Source organism: Oryzias melastigma, linkage group LG1 (genome assembly GCF_002922805.2).
Source record: "Oryzias melastigma strain HK-1 linkage group LG1, ASM292280v2, whole genome shotgun sequence".
NCBI lineage: Eukaryota > Metazoa > Chordata > Actinopteri > Beloniformes > Adrianichthyidae > Oryzias > Oryzias melastigma.
Genome location: NC_050512.1, coordinates 15,926,605 through 15,944,411, shown reverse-complemented (window position 1 = coordinate 15,944,411; position 17,807 = coordinate 15,926,605). Strand labels below are relative to the sequence as shown.

General features: G+C 37.4%; 1 protein-coding gene across 1 annotated transcript; it reads left to right on the top strand.

The window, feature by feature from the left end:
- Positions 1-2,311: 2,311 nt before the first annotated feature.
- il15 (interleukin 15) lies at positions 2,312-15,788 on the top strand. The gene is made up of 6 exons (XM_036212288.1): positions 2,312-2,579; positions 9,008-9,087; positions 9,249-9,330; positions 12,289-12,333; positions 14,980-15,102; positions 15,177-15,788. Exons 1-6 carry the CDS (start codon positions 2,511-2,513, stop codon positions 15,270-15,272), a joined length of 495 nt encoding a protein of 164 aa, XP_036068181.1. The 5' UTR covers positions 2,312-2,510; the 3' UTR covers positions 15,273-15,788.
- The last annotated feature ends 2,019 nt before the right edge of the window (positions 15,789-17,807 follow it).

Below are 17,807 nucleotides of genomic sequence, written 5' to 3'. Positions count from 1 at the left end.
TAAAATATTGTTGTTTAGAACTCTGCAGCTGCGGAAACATCAGCTGTCCTGCTTTTTTTGAGATGTGCAACATCTTCAAGCAAAACGGGCCACTTAAAGAAAGTGCAACATTTTTTTTCATAATAAAAAATTACAGCTTTTTCCTATTTATTCATATTTTTTAATAAGATGAACTATCAAATATTTGATAAACCTCAACTCACAGCATGGCTTGTTTTGGATGAAATGTGTGGCTCAATTTACTTGAACACATGAAGGTAAAGGGCCACTTACATAAAAAAGAATGTTCATGAAAAATAATTTAAGTAAAACATGAATATTAAATCTGATGGAAGCCATCAGCGAAAGTATTTAAAGCCATTATTTATATATATTTATTTGATTTTTATTGACTTATTAAATGTATTAATGAGAGTTACGATTAGGTCTGTTAGGGCACTCACCATGAAGTTTCGTCGTCCAGTCTTGCTGGTGTCACAAACGAGTAGACAGCTTGTTTATGTGCAGCGGGTTTATTAGTTCAGACAGGAACTAAGCATAGATAAAAGTCTACAGAGCTAAATCAGAGTCAGACAGGCAGAGGTCAGGGCAGGCAGCAAGCAATCAGATGAAGCAGGGTGGAAAAAAAAAACAAAAAAAAAAAAAAAGGATCAGGTCCAGAATGAAACACTCAGTAATGCAGGCAGGGTGGCACAAACAACATTTTCTACTGAGTGAGGCTTTGTGTAGTGCTTAAATGTCCTCAGTGAGTGTCAGTAATAATGGGAATTTTCAAAATTCCATGTCACTTCCACATTTTTTAGAAAAATGTCGGGCAGTCTTCAGGCTTGTAGAACAGCCCACTTTTTGTATACCCACGGGCTACTGCCAGCCAGTGGCAATTGATTTGACGGCCGCCGTACAGAGATATTTACTCATAAGCTGCTGCTGGCAGGCGATCCAATTTGTGGCTGCCAAACTTTCATTCAATTTTGTAATGGGCTCATTCCTGAGTGTCTCTATAGGACGCCACAGCGCGACCTCAAAACACACCTTGGTGGCCTCTCACAAACGCCAACTTTAGAGAAAAATCGTCCGGTCACAGTAAAATGTTAATGTTTTCTTAAAACCTTTGCTGCAATGGTGCGGGGTTTAAAAATGCGACTGCTACCTGCATCTGAAGTCGACTTGTGATGCACTATCCTTCAATTATTTGTTAATTGTTAAGTTAAAGTTTCAGTTAATTTACCTTTTTCCCTTCTTTACAACTTTTTTGATTCTTACTGTATAGTTACCGTATTTTCTGGACTATGACCCCCAACTTTTTTCCCAGATTTTGAACCATGCTGCTTATACAAAGCTGTGGCTATCCTGTGGATTTTTCCTCCACTACTAGGGGTACTAGGAACGCTGTAACTGGAATGAGAATCTAAAATAAGGTGGATGAAAGATCAATGCAAAGAAGAATAGCCTACTTTACTTTTTTTAGCAAATAGAACACACACAACAAATTTCTAATTGGTAATTAAAACACAAAGTTTGTATATTGCAACTTTTAAGTTGAAGGCCATCAAGCTTGCTATCCAGGAAGGAATCTGTGCTACTGCAAACAAGCTTAGCGTCAATGAATTTATGGTGAGACGCTGGAGATGGGAGGTACATACACGTACATTTACAGTATAAAATCATTCTGTACATACATTAAATATATCTGCGGTTTAAAGCCCAGTGCAGCTTGTACATTTTAACATTTTGAAACTGTTTTTATTTTTATTTTCTTTAATAAAATAGCCATGGTAGACGGGTAAAAGTGCCACATGGGGGTCTAGAACTGCAGGTTGTAGACCCCTGATTTAGGTTAACGCGTAGTGGAAGTTTAGGAAAGGTGATCCTAGTTTAACATTTTAGCTAATTTAGCTGTTGTCACTATACAAAATAAAATAAAATAAAATAAAATAAAATAAAATAAGACAAAATTAAATTAAATTAAATTAAATTAAATTAAATTAAAACAACTAAAGGATGGATGGAGAGATAGATTGACAAATAGAGAGACAGATAAAAAAAAAAAAAAAAGATAATTGCAGCCTCAGCAGTGGATAAACCAGTGCCTGTCCCAAGCCCGGCAGATGCAGAGGATTCCACATAAACTTATAAGCAATATCAAAAAGTTTCTACTAATTTCAGGACTCCCCTTTCACTTTTTACCTGCACCCATTCATGCCTGGGTAAAACACCAAATCACAATCTGCATGATGAAAAAAAAAAAGTTTCTGGCAGCTGTGATTGGCGTCAGACTGCGTGACAAGAAGGAGGAGTGAACTTGGCCCCGAGCAGGAGGATCGAGGCAGTGAGTGAGTGAGTGAGTGAGTGTCTCTGCCTGTGACCCGCGCAGAAATCTCAGCAGAAATCCGGGATTCGGACCTAAAACCAATGAGACAAACCAGCTCGACTGTCACTTATGAGACCCAAACATGTGATCTGGACCTGCGGCTTCGCTGTTTAGGAGATCAACCTCGGCGGCTGCGCAGATGATAGTCTTCATGACGGCGCTATTGGTGGTCCTCTATCAACTCACATGTCACCGGAACCAGCGAGTGGTGAGACGTCTATTTAAAATTATTCATATTTTCCATTAATTTTTATGAATACCTATGCACTTGTCTATAGACTGAGAGGGGATTCTATGCAGCACTTTGAACAGGAACAAGGGGAAAACAGGGAGCAAAAGTCATAGACGTGCGTAAAGTGCATGTGCGTGTCTGGGTTTTAGCGTCGCCGTGCATTCACGGGTCGTCATTGGATGTATTTGTAGGGAAGCCATGGAGTTCTCTGTCTCCAGAATGGTTTCACTTTCAGTTGTCTCACTTATGGTTCCTGAAGCGCCGCCCCCGGAGCTGGAAATTGCTTAGTAGCTTGAAATGAGTGTTTACGTAAGCTGTCATTACCGAGGAGACTAATGTAAACAGCTGTTTGATATTTGAGCGAGCCTTCCTCACTGTTATCAACGCACACGCTTCATTCACAGCCCTATAACGATGGGGAACCAAGCAAAAGTAGGATTTAAATAACTCAAATTCATTTGCACAAAAATCTGCCTTTCTTAATATCACCAAAAAACAACCAAATATAAAAATCCAAAAACTATAAATCATTACTCTGCATTGTAAACATTTTAATTTAGAGACCCCCCTTAAAGGGGTCCTGACATAAAATTCTGCTTTTTGAGGTTTTAAATGCATTTTACTGTTCATTCCTCACTATAAAGAACCCCAAAACCGTATTTTGATCCGTTCATGCATTTAAGAGTAATCCTCTAAAAACCCTCCATACCCTCGAAAACAAGCGGGTGGAAACATGCTGACGTAAGATCGATGACAACTGCTCCTTCCAGGAAGCGTCTGCTCTGACAGCTCCGCCCCCAGACTAACACAACACTCAATTTTTCCCCTTATCCAGCCTCAGGAATCGAGTCACTTTACTTCCGGGTAGGAAAAAAGTCACGAATTATAACTAATATTTAATAAATAATTCATATTTTAGTGGTCCAAAGGTAATATATGATCTTATATATAGATATAGTTCACTCTGATAGGCTTAAGAAAATCATGGTAGGGACACTTTAAGAAAAAAAAAAAGGGAAAATTGAGCAGATGATTTTTTTTACATCCTTGGGCACATTTGGAGGTCACGCGGTGGCAGGAAGGCAACTGTGCCATAAGTGACTGATGCAGGTCTCTAAGGTCCCCCAAAATCGTCTGATGATTGGCCATTTTCAGACTGCCACCTCCCTACCCCTGTACTGCCGCCCCCACTACGGCCCCCAAATTATTAGAAATGATGGTGGCAGAGTTTTTGTTTTCCTCGTCCGGGCTAGCATCTGGCTCAAAACTGTAGGTCTGGATACCTCCAGTATTGCTCGCCATAGCGTGGTAGAAAAAGGTAAAAAGATGGATGATGGAAAGGGGGGAGGGGCTTACTCTACACCAGCAGCCCTGCCCACAACTCAGGGGCAAATTTCAATTGAACTGCTGCCGCTCTGCAGAAACTATGTCTTAGAAAACAACAGTTTTTTCCCCCTATTTTCGATAAGACTGAACACTAGGAATGTTTTACATTAAATTGGAAGATGATTGTAGCGGGTCTTTAAAAAAAATGATCTAATTAATGACCAAACATTTAATATAAACATGTTTGCAACCATAATTACTGTTAAAAACATGCTGATAATAGTAATTAATATATAAATCAGTATCCAACTTATCAAAGCCAACATATTATCTGGATGGAACTTTAGCTGAAATTTAAATTGTTGGATACATTTAAGCATCCAGCAAGTCTCTTAACTCTCCTTCAGATTAAGTCAATGGATGGATGAATAAATTTAGGAAGTCTAACTTTGGAGGTCAAATGGAGACAAAAACAAGGAAATATTATCAATGTGAGATGATTTAAAGTTAAAGTTCTATTAGTTTTCATGGACCTATAGGTGTGTGACATTTGTTCTCTGCATCCTGCGGGAGCGGTGAGCTGCAGACACAATCATATTTGGTGGTTGATGGCTTCTCTTTATTGATGGTCCCATTTTAAAATCAGAAAAAAATAGCATGACACTTTTTGCTATGTTAACTGACTATTAAATATGTGTCAAACTGCTATCTTTTCTCTGAGCCCCTTTATTAAAATGACTTAATGCACTGATGCTACTTTCAAAACTCGAGTGAAATAATTGGAAAATAACATTTAGATTCTTGAAAAAAATTAGTAGATTTTCCTACAACTCATTATTGAACGTAAAGAAAAATAAATAAACCGGCAAGCTTTTTGTTGTCATGCCTGTATGCTTGACATAAAACTTAATATTTTATCCAGACGTCTTTTCGGACTAAAGGCCTCCGTGTCACCTACAGCAGCTTTAGAGGTTCTTCAATCATTCCAAATGTCCACTTTGTGGGTTGTTGTGAAAATAATCCAAAAAAGTAGTAATGCGAGACTCTAATTAGTATCACTAATGGATATGTATTGCTCCTATCTTTGAGATGAGAATTTTGAAACAAGAATTCTCAACTGAGTGAAAACACAAGTCATTTGTAACTCATTTTTTCCAGCTTGTGTCCCCAAGGTGAGGATTCCTGGATCCCTCTGCCGCTCTTGACAAATTTCTGTCAAAGTCATTTGCATATCAGCAGAACATGCAGAAACCTGTATAGCCACATAGGACTCATACTGAACATATATAGCTATGACTGTGCATAATGCATTTGGTACATCGTTATGTTTTTTGATTTGGAATTTTTGTAGCTTCAATGCCCATTGGATCAGACTGGAAGATGCCAATTGAATGCTCAAGTCAACTCTGAAAGTTGGCAAATATAACAAACTCCACTCCCTCTAGGTAACACCTCCTTAAGGCATCCCTTCTTAGAAGTTGAATAGTTACATTCAGCCTCTTTCAGTCTCCAAGCATGAGCAACAACTTTTTCACATTGTTCTGTCCTTTAGACCCACTCCGGTCATAGTTCCTCCTCACTAGCATCCGGGTGAACTTCAAATGGCAGTAAATGGTCTGGATGTACACAGACGGGGGCTTTTATTATTGTCTCTATAGGACATTGTCCCAGTTCTTTCTGAATCCATGTGACATCACATGTCCAAGGAACTGGATTTCTGTTTAAAGGAGAAGACATTTCTTTAGATTGAGGGTCAACTGAGCTTGATGAAGTCTTCCAAACCCTGCATTAAGATCTTAGAGATGCTGCTCAAGATTTGGTACAAAAAAGTAAAAAACGTCCTCGTCTTTCCTAAAACCCCTAAATACTGGAGATGTCCCCAGGAATCTTTGACCTAGTGTAACTCCTCGACCATTTACTGAATCAACGTGAATGAGCTGATCCTGACGCCGAGGAAAGTGGCTTTGGACTAATATTCCACTTATTAATGCAGTGTTGCAAAGTCACTTTTCTATACGACAGAAGTTGATTTACATTCATTATTCTCTGTTGATTCACTCCTGTAAGGTGTTGCGTATCAGTGCAAGGTTGATTTTCTCTGCTTCAGAATCCACTAGAATTACATTGATTGTGTACACAGTTGTGGAGTCAAAATAACGTCAACACTGGAGTTAAAGCTTCAAAAGGGTTATGTTTTCTAGGAGCTTTTATCATCAATTGCTTAAAGGTTGCGCCTTCACTTTTTACTCCGAATGGCGTGAGCTGAAACTGATGTAGTCCCAAAGAGACTTTGGCTTTCTGTTCTCTCCCTGTGACTTGCCTTTATCCAGATTTCAAATCAAGGGTGCTGAAAACCAAGGTCCCATGCAGAGATTCCAGTAATGGTGTTGGATGAGCACCGGGATAGGTCTTTGCACTAATTTTTCTAAAGACAAAGTCTGATTGAACGGTCAGGTTTAAGAACCATCACTACTGGAACTCCCAAGGATTACTGGAATGGCTCAATTATTCTAGTTTGTGAAAAATGTAGCATTTTTCTGCGTTTTTCTCTTGAGACAGCAAAACAACAAACACCATTTTTGACCATGTACTAAGTAAATCTGTGACCTGAGATGAATGTTACTTAAATGAATCCTCCTTTGTCAATATTGTACATGGATCAGGTGCATTATTCGCTAGTACGGCAAAATATAAGTTGCTACAGAAGCATCCTTACACTAAAAGGGATGTTTCTGTTCTGGACTAACCCAAAATATGTGATAGACGTAGCATGTGGTTCCTTTTACTCCATGCCTGTATGCACTTACATCAATAATGGTGGATACTGGTGTAAACAAATCTATCCTTAATTCACCAGAGGCATTAGATGTTGTTCAATCTATGATGGTCAGATAGCTGTGCAACATAGAAGCTAGTTTGGGTTTTCCCATTTGCCATAGTGAAGCTTTGGTCATTACTTGAGCAAAGGGTCTTAACCGTCAGACCCCAGTTTAAACCTTTGTCTCACTAATGTGAAAGTACACTCTAAAATAGCACACTATTGTTTTTCTCTTATAATAACAGGAACATAAAGCAGGCACTGCCAAAGATTTTTTTGTGTTCTATTCTTTTGATTTCTTTAGATATACTTGTATCCTACAGTGTTTTTGGAATGTACAATCCCTTTCTTGTAGAATTCCTATATTTTCACTGCCTGGTTGACTTTGGCAACTGTAAACATCAAGATATGTGAAAATCACAGTTGTCAATGATTCTTTTTGTACTAATTCAGCCTTGTTGATGTAAGGCTTCCTTTTAAAAAACATGTTGTGAAAATGGGTCATTTTCAGAAACGAAATCTCTTAGACACTGGCCTGGTAATTCTTCTACTGCTGATATATCAGGTGGAGGAAAATCTGATTGAAATCCTTCTTTAAACCTGACCCATCTGTGTATGTGATATTTTTTATGAGTGGGCCCCTTAAGAACTTCCTGATAGAATGTCTATGAGTTCTGGATAAGTTAAGATTCATACAGCAATGGGAACAATTCACACTGACCTATGAAATTTAATACTTGTGCTTCTTTCTTTGTTCCGGCAAAGGAAGGAAATTCCAAATTATTTGCACCCTTGAGAAACTTGATTAAAAATTTAGGTCTTGGGGATTAGCAACTAAAACATTGACAGAGATTATGAACCAACAGGCCCAATATTGACATTCTGAATAAAGAACACGAGGTTATTAATAGCAATAGTCTGAGTTTGAGGAATGAGAATTTGAGAGTATGGAATAGATGCTGAAGTTTTCATTTTTGTAAAGGAGACATTTTTTTAATCTAATAAAATGTTGTTCCCAGGGCTACATGGTAGGGTTGTGGTTATAACTATTGCCTCATAGTGAGGGAGAAGGCCTTGGTTTGAATCCTGGTTCGGTCCTTTTCTCTGGGTCGTTTTGTCTTGGGACTCTAGCTTATTTTTTTGACTTCCACAGTCAAAAAGTATAATTCATAGGTTGACTGATGGTGACTTGTATTTGTCACTAGGTTTGAATGTATGTATATTGGTGTTTAGTCCTGTGGTGGACTGGCAAACCATCCAGGGTGAACTCTGTCTTTGTCCAACTTTGGTTGGGATAGGCTCCAGCAACCCAATGACTCAAAAAGTGATTAAGCAGGTTTGGAAAAAGTGTGGATGGAGATGCTGCTCCTTCAATTGATAGTGTTTTGAGATAGGTTGTAAAACTGTAATGCTTCGTCATCTAATTTTTTTCTCTCATCCTTCTGATGTAAACATTCAATCAAACAATTGTGCTTATCGATTGTTTTATTACCTTAGGCTTAGTAAAAGCTAACTGAAAGGTTTTTCTTCCTTTTTATCAAATTTAAAATGAGAGGGTTTTTTTTTGGATGGCTCAGTTAGCTGGGTGGAAGATTGGTGCTCAGGAAACCTAGGTTCCCTTCTCAGGGGATACAATGAGCTTACTCCAGAGTGGGTCAATAGGCAGAGGGAAACTTAAGTCGGAGTCTTCCTGTGCCTGTCCACAGCCCGGATAAAAAAAAAAGTTCTATCAGGAAAGGCATCTGGCATAAAAATCCCTACCAAACCAAAATGTGTAAATCAGTGAAAGCTGGTTGTGGAATATGCGAATAGTGAACAATAACATTTGTTGTAGTGGTTTTATAATACATAAATCATATATCATGTCAAAATAAAACGGACCCAAATATCGGGGCTCAAACTGAATCATGGGGAAAGGGATATGCTCCCTTAGTTGTATTTAAGACTTTAGAATTTACTATCATGTAAAAAGTATGCAAATACATCTTTAAGTGAATGAGGGAAAACGAGAACTTTTGCTGAAAAATATTTACTTTAGCACATCCTGTTAGTATGTCAGAGCAGCTGTGAGGGAGTTCAATCAAGCACTAAAAGTGGAGAGTTACTTTTATGTTTGTAAAAAACACAAACAACATCTGCAAGTATTTCTGGGAATTGTTGGAATGTTAAGTCATATTTAATGGTACAACAGCTTACTTTAAAGAATGTGAGCGATTTTTAAGCACTTTTTAATGTGATCATTTCACTGTTCCATTTCTAGAAAGACGGCCAGATCCAGATCTGTAACCTGTGTCGAGACAACCCCAAAACTCAGCTGTGGCTTTCCTTCTTAATTCTGAGGTAAATCAGAGGAACGCTTGTAATTTTGTATAATTTCCATCAGTGAAACTGCACAAAGCTAATTTATAAAAAAAGTCAAAACAAAATAAACCCAAACAAGCAATTCAAAGTTGTATACAGTATTCAACACTCAGCTATTGTGTTTTTTTATTGTCTTAAAGCTTCCTGACTACGTGCACAAGTGCTGAATCTGAAATAGAAGACCTCTTGACTTGTTTGGAGGAGCTGAATAGCACCCTTCAGGTGAGAGAAGGTATCAGACACAGTCACTTTTCAGTTATGACTATGTAACTCAGCCCCTGCAGAAATACAGTTGTTGTCTAAGCGATGCATATAATCTAAATGTCTTGAATTTTTTTTACATGAATTAAAGACAAATTTGTCATTGGACATAAAAATAAACCGAGCAGTCCAGTCCGATACGGTAAGGATTGGTACGGTACGGTCCAGTTAATTCTGGCGAGCATGCGAGGTGTAGACCGCCAGTGTGCCGCTAGCCCACCCTGAATCATCACCCAGGATGATAAGGAACGTTTGCAGTTCCACCACAGTCCAGGCCTTGCTGTTGTTTGCAGGCACTTTTTAACATCGACTCCTGACAAAAAGAGTACACAGGAAACCACAAAAACCTGAATGCTTTCAAACGTTAGCTTAAATGAGCGCTATGTTGGCGCTTTCTGATGTTGTCATCAGAAGAAAAAATTGGATAAACGTTAACAGACATTACTGCTTTTGTTGAAAAATCAACCAATGACACGGACTGTAGGAAGTGATTTTACCCCTGGAAAAAGTCAAATAATTTGACCACATGCATGCGAATACCTAACAGCAAGTGTCTTCAAACTTACAGCCTTCCTGTGGTTTGGGGACGTTAGGGTTGTCACTATCAACTATAATTAGGGAGATGAAGAATTTTGCCTGTAGATTAAAAAGAAAATTATTAACAACCATGTTTATGTAGAGGCTATAAGTAACCCCCCGAGCAGCTGGATGTTCCAGTGACTATTCAGTTACACATAATATTGAGAGGTTTAAAGTCCACAAGACTGTCGACAACCTTCATGGTTGTTAGAGGGGAGCTGATGCAAAACTGAAGAGATGGATGAACATACATTTTTTATGAACGAGTTTAACTTCATTTCGGACTTTGTGACTTGTTTATAATCTATTGCGTGATATTCCTGTCATAAATGATTTGCAGTTATAAAATGATGCCCCCATTAATGTTAGTAAGTTTTGAATCTATATGTATTTTATTGCATTTTTTGAAAAATGATTGAATGATTTTAGGCTTTTAAAAATGCAAGTTTGTCTTTGCTGGTGGCACAGTGGTTAGGGCTCTTTCCTCAAAGCGGAAAGGCCCAAATCACGGCTGGGATCTTTCTTTGCATGTTCCTCCTGTGCATGATGGGTTTTCTCTGGGCACTTTGGCTTCCTCCAACAGCCCAAAAACATGCATCCTAAGTTGATTGTTGATTCTAGATTGCTCCTTGATGTGTGTGTGTATGTGTGTGGCCCTGTATTGACCTGGTGACCTGGTCAGGGTATACCCCCCTTTGTACAGTAGTAACTGGGTTGGCTCCAGCAACTCTGCAGCAAAAGATTTATGGCTGCAAAGAATATAGAGATAAATGTAAAGTGAATGTTTGCAAACACATTTTCTGTCTTAAGAAATAATGTTCAAGTGTGGTGGTTTTTAAAAAAAAAATAGTTTTCCCGCACACAGGGGCGGACATACTATTAGGCAAAGAAGGGCGATCACCTCGGGCCCCCAAACACTCTGGGGCCCCGAAGTGAATACCTTATAAAAGTGTCTAAAATACATTTAACACCCATTATTAATATTTTTTAACTCTGTCACAAAAAAATCCCAAATCACTGAAACAGCATAAAACTGATAATGCCTCCTCTGCAGCAATGGAATGCTCCAGTGAGGTCAATAGACCTTAATATTGTCCGTATAAAAGTTCTGTTAAACAGTCAAAGCGCACACGACTTTGCATCATTTCCTGCTAGAAACTGAGTGATTAATAAATAAGCAGATTCAATCAATTATGTTTAAAAAAATGTATATAAAATATGATATTTTAACATTTAAACGTTTATCAAAACATTTTGGTTCTTAATATTGATGCTGTCTAAAAGTTTAGCAGTAAGGAAGTTATTTGATGTTTTATCTTCAATAGGGATTACATTTTTTTTAACTCAACTGCTGCAGAGGGCCCCATGTGCCCACACAGATCTACCGACAAAAGCTAATGATACAACCTCCGACTTTTGTCTCAGCTAATCTGCACGTTACCTGTGGCACACGTGACATTCAAAGCGCTGTTTCTGAATAGCCAATCAGATTCCACCGCTGTGTCAAAGTGACTCATAAAGAAAGCGTATAAGACAGAGAAGATTGCATCTGCTGTGAAACATTGAGGAGGTTTTGTCTCAATCTGAATGTTTTGAATTGCTGCAATGACATTTCAGGGCCTTTATTGGCATTCTGGAGCAAAATGTGCTAACTAATCCCAAATGATTTAGTTATATCATTCAAAATCAATATCCAAATTGATTTTCCACTAAATATTTTAGTCAGTTTCATGCTATTCCAGTAGTTTTAGCATTTTTCCTTCATTACTGAGGGCTCTGAACAATTTCCCTCAGTAGTGGATTTTTATGGAACTCAATTAGTAAAATTAGATTGAAATAAATATTAGATTTAACAGCTTTTTCAGCAAAAGGCACTTCTCGCACTGGCTTAAAACAGTTACTCCCATAAAATCTTAACACAGTGACAATAATAAACCTTTTTTGACTTCCAAACTTGCGCCTCTTTGTGGTGAAAAACAAACATTACACCACATTTGGCCATCACACAAATCACCAGTTCATAAAGTGCATGAAAGTTGGATTTAAATTTGTTAAGCAATTTGTCAATTTAAGATAAGATCACTTTGCTTATTGCTTCTCATAAAATTAGGTTTTAATGGAGTATAAATAGAACATATTGTGTTGTTCTTGAAATTAGATTCTTTCAGACTAGACAAATGATAATTGTTTTTTTTTTTTTACCCTTGACTGACCCATTTACTCATTGTTGTTGCTTTCAAGCAGCTGTGGAATGGTTGTGGTTATTTTTTTGCTATTTTTTTTTTTACATTTTAGTTTGAATTTTATTATAATGTGTGTTTATTTTTTTTTCGTTTTCAGAAGTCAGATGCAATGCTGTACACAGCGCCTTTAAGTGATGTTGAGGTAAGCTATGAAAGTGTTATGTTTGACTTATTCTAGGAACAGTAAGATCAGCGGATACATCGGTGTAGTTATTATTTATAAATTATGTTTTCTCATATGTTCTTATAGGGAAAGATATGAGTTGTTTGTAAAAGATTTTCTGTCTCCCTCATATCATTTTTCATTTTCCTCCCTCATAAAATTGGAATGGTTTATTTACTAAGTTTACATTTGAAATACTACCCGATCAGAGATGTTTAGGGCAGTAACCCCTTCCCAGAGATGCTGGTTATTTATGCTTTAATTTAATTATAAATACGTGTAATAAATAAATTGTTTTCAGAATGCTCCAGAATCTCAAAAGCTTTAAGATTTTGCTTTTACTTTTCTCTGAGTTCGTCCGCAATAGTCCATAGCTTTTTAAGACAGCTCTAAAGTACTTAAGAAAAACTGCAATGTAATCTAAAAGTCATTCAACCACATTAAAAAACAGTATTTTTCTTTCCAGCTATTCTTATTAGGCCTTTATTTCGAACAATATATAGAAAATGTAAAAAAAACCGTAAAGAAAGCAACAAATTAATTTTTTATATAAATTATGAATGAAAATAAATGACCTTAATATGTTGGGTTAAAGTTAAAAACGTTTTTATCCTAACCCCTAACAATATATCTTGTGTTTATGCAGTGTAATCTATATCAAACTAATCTATGATTAGATACTTTATTTTTTTCAGACCTAACTAAATAATTAAAACTGAGAAATTTAGCAAAACCAGATAATAATTACCACTAAACAAACATAAAAACTATTTATTTCATTGGTACATAGAGATTAGTAATAATACAAAATTTTGCATAAATAATTGGGGTACATTCAAGTATAAGTATGTTTTCATTTCACCTTATATTTTATGACTTTTATCCTCTTTTTGTGCCAGAAAATCTGTTTTTTCTTGTTCTTCAACTGATATTATATACAAGGGGTGTAATGATTCCTTTCAACAGTGATTTGATTGTGGTTGACCATACGATTCATAGTTGGTTCATTTTGAATGATCCGATTCACTGACCTTAAATCAAGGTGAAGTTTTCCAGATTTTTTGTGTTTCTTCCAAGATGATCAAGTGCAAATCAAACGTGTGCACAAAAAAAAAAAACAAGTACACAAGAAGTAATGGCAAATCCATTTACAGTTTAGTTTTATAAAGTTCAGCCTGTTCTTTTTCCATATAAAAAAATACAAACAGAACATTATTAAGACTTTCGGTTCCCCTCCGTACACAGTACATCTCTGGGTGAACTCGAGAACATCCAGGATGAGAAAGTTGCAGGTGGCATACTTTAAGCATGCCCTTAAAAAAGCACAGATGGATGAATGTTATGGTGCATACACACCAAATGTGATTCGTGCGACAAATTCGCGTGCCCCGCCCATTTATCACCACGCGGTGAATTTGCTGTTTGTCAAATAATGTGTTCCTGACGCCACGGCTGCATGTGGGAGGAGCTACCAGCTCTGTCTGTGGATAATGAATGGAAGTCACATACAACATTAAAGAATAAAGGTTTATTTATTGTGAAAAGTTCTAGAATAACATCAGTAATCATGTCTCCATGTTTGAGTTGTGATCATTATGAAAAGATTTTCCCGGTACATGGGGCTGTGTCTGTATGACAGCCGCTTCTTCATCGTTTGTAAGTCTCTGTGTTTGAGCTTGAAAGCTCACCAATTGGGCACCGATTGGTTTTTATGCGGTTCCGGTGCCAAAGCGGTTCTTCGGGTACAGTTCCTAGCGGCTCCTAGTCTGTGCCATTTTCGATATTCTCCGCCCCGTACTTTCCGGTCCCTGCTCCCCAGGTTCCCGCATGCGGTCCACGGTCCCTGGTCCGCGGTTTCCGCCCCATGGTGCTCAGTTCCTACCCCGCGCTCTGCAGTCAGCACTCCCTCAGTGGCTCTGTCTCTCCCGGCGTGTGGAGTGGCCGAGCCCCGCTGGTCCGGGAGGCTGTCCGGCTGCAACTAGTTGTGACAGGTCATAAATTCTTGTATTGGATAGGATTATACCCCCTTGATTGAGTCATTGGAAAAGTCCCGTGCCCAAAGCTGAGTTCCTGATTGGCTGATACGACCCAGCAACCTGTAAAACTTCAGGTATTTACATTTTGGCTGCTGCCCGATTCACGCCTCGCCACTTAAATCGGCCTGCTGGCAGACCTTGGCGCCACGCCGGTTGCTCACATTGCGCCGCGGGGCTTCAATTCGCCTCAGAGCGTATCTGGACCATTAAATAACATTGGAGATGGCCGCTTCTGCCGCCAGAATCGCGTTCGGTGTGAATGCACCTCTAGTGAGCTGTAACAGAATTAACACTGTATGCTTTACTGCGCACCCTCATATTCAAGTTCATATTCAAGCACTAATTTGTCTGTAATTAATTAATCAATTTGATGAACAACTTGCCTCATAGAAATCCATCTGGTAGGATCGCAGGAATCGTATCAATGAATCGATTTATTGTTACACCCCTAATAAATAATAACCATATGGTAACGAAAGATAATCTTTAAAGCCACTTTTACTAAAATGAAGCGTAAAGTTTGGCCACTTTAACCAGAATCACCAGCTTTATCTACTCTTTCCGCTGACACATGCCTTTTCTTTCCCAGAAATGTAAAGACAAGGTGCTGCGTTGTTACATGGTGGAGTTGATAATGGTCATTTTGGAGGAGCAGATTAATGACAGTAAAACAGACTGCTTATATCATTTCAATGACGACCTCAAACCAGAGGTGAGTGTCTTGTTTCCTTTCAGCATTTATCTTTTATGAAACTCTATGAAACATATTCTCCTTTTCTTTTTCAGGTTGGTTGTCCGCAGTGTGAAATGTATTCTCTTCAAAACATTTCCACATTCCTAAGAATGTTGACTAATACTTTACAAAGAATTAACAGCATGTAAATGTTATGAATTAAATTAATAGATGTATTATTATTATAAATAATTGAACAAAATGTGATGTAAATATGATGTAAATCTTTATATATTTATAAATAACTGCACATGAATATTTTGTAAAGATATTGTTTCTAAGGATGAAAACTGTGATAATGTTCTCAAGGTTTTATACTCTGTTTATGCTAAATTTGACGATTAGAATGTATGTGGTGACAGGCTTTTTTTTGTTGTTTGTTTTACCGAGGAACGACTCTTGCACTGTATGCACAGATAAAACACTGCTTTTCCAACTACATATGCAGTATTTACTCATATATCTCATTGTATGATTTATTTTGTTATAATGTATTTTAAAGTTACCAAAAAACACTCGGCGAAGAAAAGAAAGCAACAGAAAAGAAACAAAATTTGTATGCAGTTGTGCTCTGACTGTCTGCATGGCACTGAGGCGGTTCGCTGTTAAAGATTAATAAAGCATGAATTTGATAGTACCACTTCCTCGGGTACTAACCAAACATACTGTGGTAAAAGTGATGTCTATTTTTTATATAAAATATTTTATTTTATGTTTATTTCAAAAATATATTTTTGCAGTCTCTGAAATGTATGTTTTTTGTCAAAATATTGGAACTCCATATTTTCTGTTAAACTTTTATGTTTGGTGCTGTTACAAATGTTAATGATAAACTCATCATCTGACAAGAACACATATTTCTCTAAATGTTTATAGGACATGCTGTACAGATATTGGCCTACTAGACACATTCAGCAATAGTTTTATTGATTTTTTTCCCTTTTTTTAATTAACGATAATTGGCATTTATTTAATTTAAAGACCATTAAAAATCTAGTTAAAAGCTAATTCACTTACAGATCGTTTTTAGATTAAATTTAAATGTGAACATTTAGATAAGGAGTCTGGAACCTTTAACTCCAGCTTATTTTATTACCAAAACCCAGTGAGGGCTGCAGAGCCCCACACTTCACTCTTTAGAAAAATACACTTTACTTATGTTTTTGTGGCCATCAAGCCAATTATTTTTTAAATGTTGCAGTTAAATATTACTTTGAGTTAAAACAGTGTTTATACATATAATATACATTTTTTTTACCTTTTATGACACATTAGACAAATCAGACCTGGTGAAAAACTTTTTCTCCCAACTGCTTCCTTCAGGGGTCGATACACAAAGGTCAATCAGCTAACACACACTAAAAGTCACACTCCAATCATCTTTTGATTTACAGTAAAAGTGTAACCAGCAGTCTTTAAATTATTAAAGACAAGACAACTTGTTGTTTTCTTGGACCTAGTTTCTGCAGAGTGGCATTTGAAACAAATTCACCTCTTTCGGTGAGGGGTAAGGCCCTCTCATTTCCCATCATCCCTTTTTTTTTACACTATCTTACAACCTTAACCTAATATTACTGTTACAACAAAAATGTAGAGGAATTCTTCATACTTCCAGCTGTTTGTGGATCTATTAGTCTACAGGAGAATACATTTAAATGGATTGGACCATGGAGGGAGCCTTTGGGCCGCTGACTGTAGCACATACATCACTAATACAAGCTTTTTCCAACTATATTGTTATTGTGTGCTCCTGATTCACAATGATATGAATAAGGAAGTACTCAGAAATGCAAAATTAAACTTAATTTTCTTTAAATATGTCCTCCATCACCAGAAGAATGCCAGAAGAACCTGTTAAGAACACCAAAAACGTCATTTTTATTGGAGTGGTCCTTAAAGAAGTTATCTTTTACTGCACCTGAAAGAGTTGACATAAATAAATAAAATACAATTATCCTTAACCCAGTACTAGCAAGGTGTACCTTACAAAGTGACCTATGATTGTAACTTTTAATGTTAAATAATACTTATATGATTCTAATTAAAAATGTACATGTCAATCTTTGCTTGAATGTACCGCTATATACTTAAATTCTCCAGCTCTCAGCTCTAACTACAAATGACAATCTTTGTCTTTTGGCTGCTGTCTTTTACTGTCCCTCCTCTCAGTCCGGCTTCAGTGCATTCAACACTGAACGGCTTGAATCCTCTGATGGATTCCTGCCTGTCCGTCTATCCATCCTCGTCCCTCCCAGAGGACCTCAACATCTCAAGGGGTCAAAGATGATCCACAATTTTGCATTCCTCTATCACACCTACAGTACACCTCTTTCCATTCATTTCTGCATAACTTCAACATACTTCTTTCACTCTAGACAAAATAGACCTTGTCAGAGGCTTTCTCTAGATCTACAAGCACAATGCAGCTCTTTGTCTTTCTCTAAACTTCTCCAGCAGCATCCTTAAGCAAATACCGGATCTTTGGTTTTCACGGTTGGCATGAAACCACATAGTTGTTCATACATGCTCACTTTTGATCTCAGTTCAGCTTCCTCTCCCATAATTTCATTGTGTGACTCATCAGCTTCATTCCTCTGTAGTTTCTACAACTCTGCATGTTCTTTAAACACTTCTCCTCCAGTCCTCACGCATTCTCTAACTCTTTAAGATCTTTTGTGTCTCTG

Bases quoted from the DNA above. Each gene is read 5' to 3' on its own strand.
- il15 (XM_036212288.1), top strand. From the start codon at position 2,511: ATGATAGTCTTCATGACGGCGCTATTGGTGGTCCTCTATCAACTCACA. The intron at 2,580-9,007 runs GTGAGACGTCTA...TTCCATTTCTAG, and splicing joins GTCACCGGAACCAGCGAGTG to AAAGACGGCCAGATCCAGAT. The intron at 9,088-9,248 runs GTAAATCAGAGG...ATTGTCTTAAAG, and splicing joins CTTTCCTTCTTAATTCTGAG to CTTCCTGACTACGTGCACAA.